This window comes from Lutjanus erythropterus, chromosome 3 (assembly GCF_056507025.1).
Source record: "Lutjanus erythropterus isolate fLutEry1 chromosome 3, fLutEry1.hap2, whole genome shotgun sequence".
Classification (NCBI taxonomy): Eukaryota; Metazoa; Chordata; class Actinopteri; order Lutjaniformes; family Lutjanidae; genus Lutjanus; species Lutjanus erythropterus.
The window spans coordinates 23,602,781-23,617,464 of NC_139319.1; the positions used below are offsets into that span (position 1 = coordinate 23,602,781).

General features: G+C 41.0%; 1 protein-coding gene across 9 annotated transcripts in view; it reads right to left on the bottom strand.

The window, feature by feature from the left end:
* Positions 1–7,171, bottom strand: part of kdm4c (lysine (K)-specific demethylase 4C) — a 42,314-nt gene extending 35,143 nt beyond the window's left edge. For 4 of the 9 annotated variants that reach the window (XM_084715480.1, XM_084715479.1, XM_084715478.1 and 1 more), the window contains exons 1-5: positions 6,954–7,170; positions 4,797–4,963; positions 4,254–4,429; positions 3,565–3,679; positions 1,364–1,557 (exon numbers count right to left, since the gene is read on the bottom strand). In XM_084715480.1, coding sequence (XP_084571606.1) covers positions 1,364–1,557; positions 3,565–3,679; positions 4,254–4,429; positions 4,797–4,940 — 629 coding nt within the window. In that variant the 5' untranslated portion in view covers positions 4,941–4,963; positions 6,954–7,170. Of the gene's footprint in view, positions 1–1,363; positions 1,558–3,564; positions 3,680–4,253; positions 4,430–4,796; positions 4,964–6,953 lie in introns of all 9 variants that reach the window. The other 5 variants (XR_014769840.1, XR_014769841.1, XM_084715475.1 and 2 more) reach the window with 3 other exon arrangements.
* Between the last annotated feature and the right edge of the window lie 7,513 nt (positions 7,172–14,684).

Here is a 14,684-nt window from a genome sequence, read left to right on the forward strand (position 1 = left end):
TTGTTAAAGGAGTGATATAATGGCTTCACCTTCTCATTGTTGCGCTGGCACAGACTCAGAGAGCAGCTGCAGCAACGGAAGAAGAGAAGTTTTGTTTCACCCACAAAGGAACTGGCATGGACTTTTTTATGACTGGTTTGCGTAAAAAAATTCAGAGTACAAACACGACTAATTCAAACCCAAAGCAGGAAAGTATACAATAAATTGGATGACAGTATTTCAACTTTTTATTAAATCTGATTTCTAATACTTTTTATATGCTTACTGTTATGCGCATGACACTCTAACTAGTGATCAGTGTTGTGCAATGATATAATAGATAATATAATAACATCATACGAAATGGTGCACAATATTCATGCTTTCTGTATTCATTTAAAAGGCCTGGATAATTTATAACTATAGTTATTAACAGAAATTTGAGAATGTTTTACTCTACAGCAGAAAGCAAACTTGACACTGACATACTGTTGAACTTGGAGAATGGAAAAATGGGAATGTGAAAATTTCAACATCCCAGTTCAAACTGAACGCACCATAATGCATGAAAACTACAAGGAGACAAGATAGAGGAGATGAGTGTTTATAACACAGATCTTTTACTCACTGTTGACAAAGACTCCAGTTTGCAGTGTAGCTCACATCATATTGTTGCATAATCAAAGTTTTGACATCACATTGACGCATTTGTTCACATTCATTTTGCACGTACCCTCTCTCTTGCCATTTCTTTCTCTCAGCTGCAAGTCTTCACTTTTTGTTTTAACCAGCTGACTGTCATCAACTCTCTCATGGGTCAATGTTGCTCACATTCACATTCATTAATTGCAAACTGACTCATTCAGTTCACCAAAAACATGAGCACATACGATGAACAACGCTCTTTTAGTGCATTCATTTATAACACTGCTAGTCACTTAGTGGGGGGTGGCACTGAAGTCATGCAATCATGGTGTAGTTCATTAATAGCCTAACATTAGCCTTTTATTTCTGGCAATTTCACTTACACTGCAAAAGTCATAAAGGAGGTGTTTGTTTGTGAAGATTATCTTGCTGAACAAAATGATCATAAATCTAAAATAAGTCATCCCTGCGGCACTCAATGGCAATGAAGTGTATCTATGGCAACAAGCATTATTGGCACGTTCAGAAAAGTTAGTGGATGTGAACGGAACAGTAAGGCACTAATAGTTAAAATACTGCTGCTCCACTAGCAGAACAAATACTTTTAGGATGATAAAACTGTTGATTTTCATTGTAACGTAAAGGTGCTGATTCAACATTCAGGCTGTATTTTGTGGTAGTGTTGTACTGGATTGCATTATGCTGCTTCTTCTGTGTTTACCCCAGGTATGACACTAACCAGGACTTGGGCTCTCCAAAGTGCAGGTAGTTGATGCTGTACAGGTCCATATCTTCAGTGTGCCAGGAGAAGGTGGTCTTCCACATACCAAAGTACAGATATGGCGTGTTAACACCCTGGATGGATACACCACAGTCCTCCTCGATAACGTCCAAGATAGAGTTCAGGTGGCCAATGTTCCACTCTTCCACATCCTAGGGAATTAGAAACAACAGTAGATAGGTTTAGGGATGTCCAAAGTCGATCCCGCAGATTGGTAATGTGGTTGAGTACTGCATTTAAATCCAATCAGTATCAGCTGTATAAAGTGTAATTTAACTGACTGTGCTCTAGGCTGTCAAATCTCCCCTGTCGTTCTTTGTATATAAAAGTAGGATCATTATCTGACAAAGAGCCTTGTACATGAGGGAAATGTGAAGCAGAAAAAAAAAATTGGTAATGTCAATTAATATCACCCACATTCTGGCAGTGGGAACCAGTGAGCAATTCAATCGGTGCCTCTTTGGGGTAAATATAGTTACACTGCTTCTATTTACTTGACAAATGTCAAGTGCACCATGCCACTAAAGTGTTGCTCTTGGAAAGTTTTGCTTGGGTTTGGAAACTAGATTTGAACTTCAGCCTCTTTTGTACAAGCTAGGTGTGAAGAAAGGTTGTTCAAGCTTCCAGCCATAACAGTGGCACCAATTCTCATCTCTTTATAGTGGCCTAGAGAACACTCAACAATCAAAAAACAGCTGCAATAAAGGCTACATTTTCCCATCAAAATTTCTACACTGATTTTGGGTCAAGTGGGCAATCTGAACCTGCATTATAAAGTAAATTTTAAAAAATCAGATCAGACTTGATACTCACTATTTAAGTCTCTTTGTGCAAAAACTTTATAAACTTTTTCTAAAGGCATATATGTGTGGGGAGGGTCATTGATTGTTTGATTTTTCTAATGTTTGTGATGTCACACAACATAAAAGGCAGAACTCAACTGCAAAGACAGTGCAGCCCCGAACAGTCTACAGCATGAAAAAGCTAGAGTTATGTTGTAATCATAGCTTGAAATACATCTTCCCAACAGGCAGCAATGCAAGCATATTTTGATTTAATATCTACATAATTACCTTTGTGAGACAAGCATAAAGTGTACTTTCTACGCCATCATTTAGAGACTAACGTTAGCGTAGCAAAGCAGCAATCATTAGTAACGAACGAGACTGGCTGTCACACACACAGACACACAGACACACACACACACTCACCAGCACTGCAGTATTAAACAACTTAAGTCAACTCTGTTGGACAAAATGTAACTCATTCTGTTGTGCTTAATCTGTTCCACCTCAAAAGACCTACTGCTGCTCTGCATCTTAGACAGCAAAGGCTTTCCCCAGAGCTAACAGTTCAGCAGAGGACACTGCTCTCCACTCCTGGAGATGTAATGTTAATAACACCACAGCAGAGCACTGAACAGAATCATGAAATTCCCAAAGATTCTCAGCCTAAATTACATGCATTTTTAGATATATGGAATAATTCCAGTGCTAGTGTAGTCTATGCATCCACTAATTCCTAGATTATTGGATTTGTTATCTTAAAATGGCTCATACTGGCATTGGGGCAAAAACAAGTTTGACATGTTTTATGTAAGTTTTTATTTTCATCACAAAATTCCAACTTAAAACCAGATTGCAAGATTATGGTGAAATAAGTTTATGTTCAATCCATCAAAGGAGGAAGTGTGTTGGACAAGATCTTTTTTTTTTACTATCTGTAAAAACCTTTGTATATTTATTTTTGTAAAGCTGCTCTGTACTTTTTTAAATTTGACCATGGCTAGGATGGGCTGTTACTTTTTTATTTTTGTGTTGTCTTTTCTTCCTTTTATTATTGCTGTCATATTTTTTTGCCAAGCACACAAAATAATAAAAACATATGTTAAAAAAGAGAAAAGAGTGACAATGCCTTTTTAATATGGTGGTGTCTATATATACATTGCTGTTGATTGTGAAACACCTGTGGCACACCCTCCAAACAAGAGAAAACGTATTTTAAAGCCCATTGCACAACATTGTGCAAACTTTAGTGGAAACGTGCAAAACGGTGCACAAAGTTTTCAGATTGAATGTACCCTAGGTTACAAAGATAAACACATAATAAATAAACACAAACAGAGAGAAAGCAACACAAGAGGATGAAGAGCCATCTACCTCATCATAAAGGCTACCACTGACATCAGCACCATATATGGGTGAGACGAAGGTGAGGTTCTTCCAGTATTTCCTCTCAAGATCTTCATAATTTAGGTAGCGAGGTGTACAGTACCTGTGGAGGAGAATATTACACTTAGTACTTTGAACATCTGTAATCTTACAATGAAAACCTTCTCTTCACATAATAATTATCAGCTATACTTTATAGCCCAAGCAAATATCACTTTTAAATCACTCATCCAACTCTAGTTTCAATCAAATGTGGGATTAAGAAAACCAAAACTCTGGGAATCCACACCTATCCTAATGCCATCTCCTCCTACTTTACCAAAAAAAATAAAAATGTAAAATTATCAGTAAAATACAATATATACAGTATATATCTAATTTTTATTTTTTTTTAAGGCAGGACTGGATAGAATGCCAGTAATCTGCAATATAGCAATTCAGGAAAAATGTGTGTAATTTCCTCTTTATTTTCATTTTGTTGGCTCTGGTGTAAACAGACAATCAATGATGATAAATTTGTATTCTGTATTCTAAAAACATATTTGTTTAACATTGATAAATTGTGTAATATACCAGTCAAACCATGCAGACAAAAAAAAGCACCAGCATGTAAGAATTTTACCTCCGCCCTAATCAGTAAGGTGCTAAAAACAATGAAGTAACTCCATAGTACTCACATGTCGCTGTTTGCTAATCGCCTGAACTCCTGCACACTGAGAGGCTTCTTCTGGATGTTGTATTGAGTGAAGAGCCCTGATTGGCCAGCCACCATCTGCTGGATGGGAGCATCAATCATCAGGTCATCTATGTCGTCATAGGTACGACGGGGCTTCCAGCCTTTAGGAGGAATCACCTGAGGGACAAACACAGAGAGAAAGGATTGTGTGTTGTTGAAAATAACACAGGAACAGTAACCAGAGTGTCCAAAAAGGCCACTAGCCAACACTTAAAATGTCTCACATTATGTGTCTAAATATTTTTCTTTGGTTTTCTTTATACCTTCTCGTTTTTCTACCTGACTAAAACTGCCTTCAGTACAAAATGATGTATAGTCAGCCTCTGCAGCAGTCATCAAACTGTGCACCCACAAGAGAGGACATTTTTGACACACCAGCCCAGTGGTCTATCACTCTGATCCATTACATGCTTTTTCACAGATGTAGACATGCAATTGTTTAACTTGAAATTTTGACCACGTTCATACCGAAAGTAGTACCTACCTTAGCCAGGCCTGCACGGTGTGCACCCTGAGACTCCATATAAACCAGGTACTGGTTGAAGTCCTTGAACTCTTCCATTGTGGGCCTAAAGGTCATAATCTTGCAGGTGGGGTTTGCAGGGGTGAACACCTCTGCTCCCGCCATCCTGCCACCTCCCCTGATATAACCTGAAGGAAAAAAAAAAAGACATTAACTTATACTTTATGAATTGTCCTTGGCAATGACTGCTTTAAGTATGTACAACTACAAAACAAAAACCATGCAGTAGCAAACAGGAGTTCTTTCATGAAATAAACTAAAATAATTTACCATGAAATAACGCAATAGATATTGTCACAGTCCAGTATGGACATTTTTTAACAGTGATATTCAATATATTGTTACACCCCTTAATTAATCATATTTATTTAATTATATTGGGGGATAGGAAATTAATTATTATTTTATGATTAAAAACAGATTTTCTAGTTTGTTTACAGTACATGTACAGATGTAAACATATCTAATTAATATTTGTTTATGTTTTCGTTTAAATTCGTCATGGTGATTAACTCAACTTGTATGCCAACTATTTGTGGTTGTTGAGTGTATTTATGGCAGAGTTAAAGCCATGTTATTTTAAATGAATTAAACTTAATTTAACTTTGTTTCAGACATGCACCTTCATATTAATATAAAAAAGGTTGTTAAGAAGATCAGTTAAACACATTAGTGCTGTACCAATTTTCTCACATAAAACTTCTCTCAGCATTTCCCACTAATTTTATTCAGTTATTTCACTTTTTCCACACCTGTTGCAGTGATCTATTGATCGATGCATTGAATAATTACAGTTTCATAAAATTCACATATTGCTTCCTTGTGCTTTTATTAGTTTTTTTTCTTTGTCTAATACCTTGATAGACATTTTATGTTGAACATTACAAAATATGCATCACTAGATGTATTTTACAGGTGGACTAGGAGGCAGTTGGGGTTTTTGTATTGTTCACAACTTCATCGCTAGATGGCGGTAGAGATTCACCAAATGTCGATTTGATCCTTTGATCCTCGCTGATGCCAACAACCCTTTTCAGATTTTTGTCCCATCCACCCATCCCACTCCCAACTCTGACTTTACTGTGCACCCAAACAAAGGATCATATTGCCCCGAGTGAAGCTATTGTGATTTACAACCGTTTATTTCTTCATACGGCTATTCCAGTGCAAACCACATTACAATGGCGTACGACCCGGTTATGTAACAGGCAATTGCAGGCTTGAACAAGTTTTTGAAAAAAAAATAAAAATAATAATAAATCAGATACAATGTTTGGACGCAATGTATTTAAAGCCTCACTCATTGTTCAGGTATTAATATAATAATTTCAAAAGGTGGATAAGATGGGTCGGACATGTTCGGCCTGTTATTTATTAAAACAAACCTGTTAAACCCCGTAGAACAAATAAATCTCAGCTGAAGCATAGTGTCGTTTTTAATACAGCACGAGCGTCTGTAGCCTGATACATCTTTGTTGTCTGCCCAGCCAGCTAACTAGCCAACTAGCCTACGTTTTGTTATGATGCAAAGTAATGGCTGAACAGTTAGCCAGCACAGCCTGTTAGCTCAGCTGACATGCTAACTTATATTTAGATAGTAGATTCATTGGTTACTCTTGAACTTGAATTTGATATGTGTTCATGCGACGTGGCTCGAAAGCACTTGAGGATAGCAGTTAGGGCAAAGAAAGCATTGCTAACCGTTAAGCTAACCTGGCAACCACATTAAGCTAGCTAACTTCTTCATGCACGAGTCAATGGGGTTTAAATGTCCCTCGCAAGGGGGGTGCAGACAGGCCCGTAGCTACTTCGTTGTGTGACTTTGTATGGCACAAATTCTTATGTACCATATGTGTATAATTCACACATTATTTATCGATATCGTACAAGTTTAGCAATAAACAGACGAACAATGACAAAGCACGAGCACTGGCACGAGCGTGTGCCAACTTATTCGGTTGGCATGGCTAACGGTTAGCTGTTGATAGCTCGGCAAATTCTGCACAGGAGTCACGAAATGCACACCGCTTTATGATAAACTGCCCCAGTTCTGGCTACTATGCACTATTTTCAGTGGTATGTCGCCAGTCGTTTCCGTAAAAGTGTATAATATTTTACCTTGATAGAGAAAGACGGGTCGGTGTTGTTGTTTATCCCCTTCCTTGTTCGTCCAGCTGATTCACATGACAGCTGCTCTGGCTGCTGCTACTGCCGCTGTCGCTGCTTCGTGCCCGTGAGAAGGGGGCCGCGTTCCAGACCGCTTCTACTCCAGCTCAACGATGTGTCAACGTGCTAACAGGCACGGCGGAGGAGAGAGGCAGACCGTGGTGTGGTGGACTTATCCATGCGCTGTGAGATCTGCGGATCAGCAGCAGAGTCCATGAACTGTAACGCAGCCAGTAATGGTAGAAAGTGCACCTGCATCTCCAGCATGTAACTTAGTCTCTTACTGTACAATACACTTTATGTGTTTTATGTTTTGTCTTGTCAGGTTCATACTTTCAAACATTTTATTTTATTTATTTATTTAGACATTATTTATTTAGTTATTTGCTTTTCATTTATTTAGTTATTTATTTTATACCCTTATTTTTTATACCCTCTATTTCTGATAATACTTGACAAATCAGTGTGATATCTGGCAACTTCTACTTTGTTACATGAAAAAATACATAAGAGAAATGTGTGAGAAATGTATTGGAAATATTTGCACCACGTCAATACAGAAAACCTGAGTTGAGAGAGCCGGTTTCCACCATTAATGGGTGATATGTAGAATGTTAGATTAGAACGTAATCTTATGACTGTGTTAGATTTAAGAATTAAAATATTATTTGTTGAACTATGAAGTCTTTTCTAAAATAGATACTTTTTAATATAATGATTTAATATTTAATGGTTTACTTTTTAATATAATGATCATTTAAATCAATTAATCTGAAAACTTTTCATGGACCTCCTGGCAGAACCACTACTTTAAAGAAGAAGAACATGAATATTGACTTCCAAAAGCAATAATTAAAGAACCCTCCAGACATATTAAGACATATATACAAAAAGTCTGTTTGCAACAATAATTTGTCACTATGTTTTTTCTTTTTTTTCAAAAACACAGTAAAATTCCTTAAAAAGGCATCCTTCCACCTCTTTAAAAATTCCAGAGTAGGCTATATGAATATGCTAATTTTTTAGTTTCTGAAGTTTTCCTGCAGGACACAAGATGTCTCCTTTATTCACTGTAAAGTCCATTCTTACTTACATGTGCACCTTCAAGTTTCTACATCACACTTGTATAAGTTGCAAATTGCATTTTGACTTCCAAAGTAGTTGTCTTCTTATGTCAAACTCTGCACATAATGTACATCATTCTGCATGGTGAAGCTCAGACATCAAACCTTAGGAACAAGATGAAAAACATTTATGATGGGAATGGGACTTTAATTAAATATCTAACAAATGATGTTACCATTTGCTAATACATTTTATGAGATGTAACTACTGACTTTATCAATAGTAAGTTATCAATAACTTTTAATGCTTTATAGATCAGTTATAAACAATACCTTAGGCCTCCTTGAACCGCCACCTTATCGTGGTGGAGGGGTTTGAGAACCTAAATGATCTTAGGAGCTATGTTGTCGGGGGCTTTGCCCCTGGTAGGGTCTCCCAAGGCAAACAGGTCCTAGGTGATGGGTCAGACTAAGAGCGGTTCCAAAGCCCCCTATGGAAAGTTCAACACCAGGGTCAGTTACGTCGCCCGGATTGGCGTTACCGGGGCCCCACCCTGGAGCCAGGCCTGGGGTTGGGGCTGGCAGGCGAGCGCCTGGTGGCCGGGTCTTTGCCCACGGGACCCGGCCGGGCCCAGCCCGAAGGAGCGACGTGGGCCCGCCCTCCCGTAGGCCCATCACCCGCGAGAGGGTTCAGAAGGGGCTGATGCACTGTGATTTGGGTGGCAGTCGTGGGCGGGGGCCCCGACAACCCAACCCCAGGACATGGAATCTCACAGTGGGGACATGGAATGTCACCTCGCTGGGGGGGAAGGAGCCTGAGCTGGTGCGGGAGGTTGAGCGGTACCGGCTAGAGATAGTCGGGCTCACCTCCACGCACAGTCGGGGCTCTGGAACCCAACTCCTTGAGAGAGGCTGGACTCTTTTCTACTCTGGAGTTGCCCACAATGAGAGGCGGCGGGCTGGTGTGGGCTTGCTAATAGCCCCCCAGCTCAGCCGCCATGTGTTGGAGTTTTCCCCGGTGAACGAGAGGGTCGCCGCCCTGCGCCTTCGGGTCAGGGATAAGTGCCTCACTGTTGTTTCGGCCTACGGGCCAAACGGCAGCGCAGAGTACCCGGCCTTCTTGGAGACCTTGGGAGGGGTGCTGGAAAGTGCTCCGACTGGGGACCCCATCATCCTGCTGGGGGACTTCAATGCTCACGTGGGTGGCGATAGTGTTACCTGGAGGGGCGTGATTGGGAGGAACGGCCCCCCCGATCTGAACGCGAGTGGTGTTCTGTTATTGGACTTCTGTGCTAGTCACAGTCTGTCCATAACGAACACCATGTTCAAGCATAAAGGTGCCCATCAGTACACGTGGCATGGGGACGCCCTAGGTCGGAGGTCAATGATCGACTTTGTGGTCGTGTCAACTGACCTCCGGCCGTGTGTCTTGGACACTCGGGTGAAGAGAGGGGCTGAGCTGTCAACTGATCACCACCTGGTGGTGAGTTGGATCCGCTGGCAGGGGAGGAAGCTGGACAGACTTGGCAGGCCCAAACGTACTGTGAGGGTCTGTTGGGAACGTCTGGTGGAACCATCTGTCAGAGGGGTCTTCAACTCTCACCTCCGGGAGAGCTTTGACCAGATCCCGAGGGAGGCTGGAGACATCGAGTCCGAATGGACCATGTTCTCTGCCTCCATTGTGGATGCAGCCATTCGGAGCTGTGGCCGTAAGGTCTCCGGTGCCTGTCGCGGCGGCAATCCCCGAACCCGGTGGTGGACACCGGAGGTAAGGGATGCCGTCAGGCTGAAGAAGGAGTCTTATCGAGCTTGGCTGGCTCGTGGGACTCCTGAGGCAGCCGACGGGTACCGGCAGGCCAAGCGTGCTGCGGCCCGGGTGGTTGTGGAAGCAAAAACTCGGACATGGGAAAGGTTCGGGGAGGCCATGGAGGAGGACTACCGGTCGGCCTCGAGGAGATTCTGGCAAACCATCCGGCGCCTCAGGAGGGGGAAGCAGTACCCTGCCAACACTGTTTACAGTGGTGGTGGGGAGCTGTTGACTTCGACTGGGGATATTGTTGGACGGTGGAAGGAATACTTCGAGGACCTCCTCAATCCCACTGACACATCTTCCGTAGAGGAAGCAGAGGCTGGGGACCCAGAGGCTGACTCATTCATCACCCAAGCTGAAGTCACTGAGGTAGTTCGGAAGCTCCCCAGTGGCAAGGCACCGGGAGTGGATGAGATCCGCCCTGAGTACCTCAAGTCTTTGGATGTTGTAGGGCTGTCTTGGCTGACACGCCTCTGCAACATCGCGTGGCAGTTGGGGACAGTGCCTCTGGACTGGCAGACCGGGGTGGTGGTCCCTCTATTTAAAAAGGGGGACCGGAGGGTGTGCTCCAACTACAGGGGGATCACACTCCTCAGCCTCCCTGGTAAAGTCTATTCCAGGGTACTGGAGAGGAGAATTCGGCCGATAGTCGAACCTCGGATCCAAGAGGAACAATGCGGTTTTCGTCCTGGTCGTGGAACACTGGACCAGCTCTACACCCTCCGCAGGGTGCTTGAGGGCTCATGGGAGTTTGCCCAACCAGTCCACATGTGCTTTGTGGACTTGGAGAAGGCATTTGACTGTGTCCCTCGTGGCATTCTGTGGGAGGTGCTTCAGGAGTATGGAGTTCGGGGCCCTCTGCTAAGGGCCGTACGGTCTCTGTATGATCGGAGCAGGAGCTTGGTTCGCATTGCCGGCAGTAAGTCAGACCTGTTCCCGGTGCATGTTGGACTCAGGCAGGGCTGTCCTTTGTCACCGGTTCTGTTCATTATTTTTATGGACAGAATTTCTAGGCGCAGCCAGGGGCCAGAGGGAGTCCGATTCGGGGACCACAGGATCTCATCTCTGCTTTTTGCAGATGATGTTGTCCTGTTGGCTCCTTCGAACCTGGACCTTCAGCTTGTACTGGGGCGGTTTGCAGCCGAGTGTGAAGCAGCTGGGATGAGAATCAGCACCTCCAAGTCTGAGGCCATGGTTCTCGACCGGAAAAAGATGGCTTGTTCCCTCCGGGTCGGAGAAGAGTCCCTGCCCCAAGTGGAGGAGTTTAAGTATCTTGGGGTTTTGTTTACGAGTGAGGGGAGGATGGAACGCGAGATCGACAGACGGATTGGTGCGGCGGCAGCAGTAATGCGGTCGTTGCGCCGGTCTGTCGTGGGGAAGAAGGAGCTGAGCCGAAAGGCGAAGCTCTCGATTTTCCGGTCAATCTACGTTCCTACCCTCACCTATGGTCATGAACTCTGGGTCATGACCGAAAGAACAAGATCTCGGATACAAGCGGCTGAAATGAGTTTCCTCCGCAGGGTGGCGGGGCGCTCCCTTAGAGATAGGGTGAGGAGCTCTGTCACCCGGGAGGAGCTCGGAGTAGAGCCGCTGCTCCTCCACGTCGAGAGGAGTCAGCTGAGGTGGCTTGGACATCTATATCGGATGCCTCCTGGGCGCCTGCCTAGGGAGGTGTTCCGGGCATGCCCCACTGGGAGGAGGCCCCGGGGAAGACCCAGGACACGCTGGAGTGACTACGTCGCTCGGCTGGCCTGGGAACGCCTTGGGGTCCCTCCGGAACACCTGGAAGAAGTGTCCAGGGAGAGGGAAGTCTGGGTGTCCCTGCTCAGACTGCTGCCCCCGCGACCCGGCCCCGGATAAGCGGAAGATAATGGATGGATGGATGGATATAAACAATAATACCAACATCTGGGTTGCCAGTTTTTGAAAAAGTTTGTGAAAAATATCTGGTTGGTGTTTGTCCACTTATAGCGCTACTTCATCAAGAAGACAACACTGACTTAAATGTTTGTTTGTAAAATGTTTGCTTTCAACTTTTTTCTTGAAAAGAAAAAGGTAAATGTTTATTTTTATAATAATATTGTCAAAATACCATATCTGCAAATTTAAATTTGCAAATTCATAACTCTCATTTTGAATCATCAGTTGTTACTGTTAATGATGGCGCCACTTCATTTAAGTGTCCCAATAAGTCATGATAGTCTGTCACTGACTCAGCATGAACCATGCCAGAGACGCTGACACATACTGGAAGCAGCAAATGGAATTCTGCCGTCATCCATTTATTATTTTTCATCTTTGCTACTAACTTGATGATGATGACTCATTAACATCTATAAAAGTGTCATGCTAGAGGAGAGTATACCAACCAGAGTACTTTTTCACAACTTAATAACCCGAGTGTTCTTCTCATCAATGGCTAAAGTAAATAAATAAATAACTAAAGTATAAAGCGTAGTGCATGATTACCTAACAATTTATGAAGTCCTGTTATGGTTATATTCCCATTATAAAGGGTTCCCAAATGATTGTGATCTCAGCCTGTGTTGTAAGCATGTAGGTGAAGGCAATGTCATGAACATCAACCCTGGTAATTCTATACATTATTGTGATTTATAGTAGTAATGTGGATGTATGGTTGATGCCTATATTCAGGGGAAGGAGTAAAGTCACACACTGTTTGTAGATTAGATAAGATTTGAAAGATAAGCTTCATATATTATGTATGCATAATGACTAGAATCAAGCACAAGGGGGGAAGTAATATATAATGATATCAAAATCTCAAGGTATGATCATACTGCAATAAAAAGTCTATGATCCAATATATAAGATTCAGACTTAGACTCTCTTTATTGTCAGCCCAACCATATACAAGTATACTTTTGAGATGAAATATCATTTCCCAGAAGTTTATGGTGCAGCAGTTAAACGGGTAAACACAAGGTAGTACAAGACATAAACATGCAACATAAAAAAACACAGAAGGATGAAAACTGAGTAAATCTGTGCATCACATAACATAAGCAGTGCAAGAGACAAAGGCTGTGGTCCATAAACAATACAGATTGTAGATTTTAGACATTCTCACAATATTAAAAATTCAAGAATTATAACGACTTGAAAAAATGTCCCTTAGTTAATAAAAACAAATCTAATCTGCCTATTATTTTTCAATTTTTTAATTAATCAACTACTTGTTTGGTCTATAAAATGTCATAAAATAGTGAAAAACACTGATATATGTTTTCTAAAGCCCCGCATGACGTCCTCAGATGTCTTGTGTGATCCACAGCCTACAGATATTCAGTTTACTAAAAAGAAAGAAGAAAATATTTATATTTAATTTCAGAATTTTGGACTTTTTTTTCCTTAAAAGATTACTTAACCCCATGAATCAATTGTCAGATTACCTGGCAATTAATGTAAAAGTTGACAACTAACTGATGAATCGATTAATCGTAGTAGGTCTAATTTGAATTATGTATGTACAATAGCAAAACAAAAACAATGCAGCACTCAGTAGTTCCCCTTTTATAGCATAATGCATATGCATATAACACAATAGCATAAAAATAATAAATAATTGATCAATCATGGTATATCATCATGCTACTTGGTATTGCAACATTTTATTTTTCTTGTAATGTTGCAATATTCATATTGTTACATCCCTGATGCATAATGAATATAATCAAGCACAAAGGAAAAAGTAATATTTAAAACTGGAACAATATAAGTAAATTTATATTAATATGCAAGCAAATAATGTTGACTGATTTTAAAAAGACCAATGAAAACCAGGAAATATGGACAAAAGACTAAACACTGCACTAGCACAAGTTTGGAGTAAGGATGTTATTGATTAATCATTTATTGATTAATCATCATTGACAATTTAACCATTTAAAAATTCATGGATAGTTAAACAGTGCAGAAAGAAAATGCAGTAATTGCCCAAAAAATGTTTTGTATTTCCATAAATTATTAATGATTAATTGGTTGGTAGCATTTTCAACTATCAGTTAAGGATAATGCACAGAAAACCCTTTGGAGAAGTGACCAGTGGTGGACAAAGTACTCAACCCCAGTACTTGAGTCAAAGTATAGATACTCCTGGTCAAATATTACTCAACTACAAGTGAAAGTTGCTCAGTCAAAAATTTACTTGAGTTAAAGTACTAGAGTTCTTGCTTTTAAAAACACTTAAGTATTCAAAAGTACATGTTTTTAAAAATACTTAAGTATTCAAAAGTACAAATTACAAAGTACATTTTCTAATATCAATACATGCTGTATTGTTTTCACGATGCATTTACAGAACCCTGTAAATCTCTGAAACCATCTAATGATACACTGACCTGCTTGTAGAATCACTCTACTACACAAAGTCTATAGAAACACCTATAAAAACTTCAACATAGAAATACAATCAAAAACAAAAAGGACAGCTGTTGTCAATTTCTGATGTAACTGTATTAAAATCACTGCATAAAATTATATTGAAGCCGACTGTAAGAAGTTCTCCAAGTCTGTTAAATAACTGAGATTTCTTTCTGGCTTCAGGGGCAGTATATATACATGAATTATGTGGTATTTTTCACCCCGATAAAAACAATCCAACTTTAAAAGCTACCTGTAATAATTAATAATTATAATAACATCTTAAGATTTAATTTTGTCTTTCTCCTGCCGTCACCATTACCACTTTTTGTTTGAATGAAAGAGGGAAAACTTGCTTGTGCTTGTTACAGAGTGCACCTGGACACTTGACATATTTCCACTTTTACATCAGTCCCATTTGAGAGG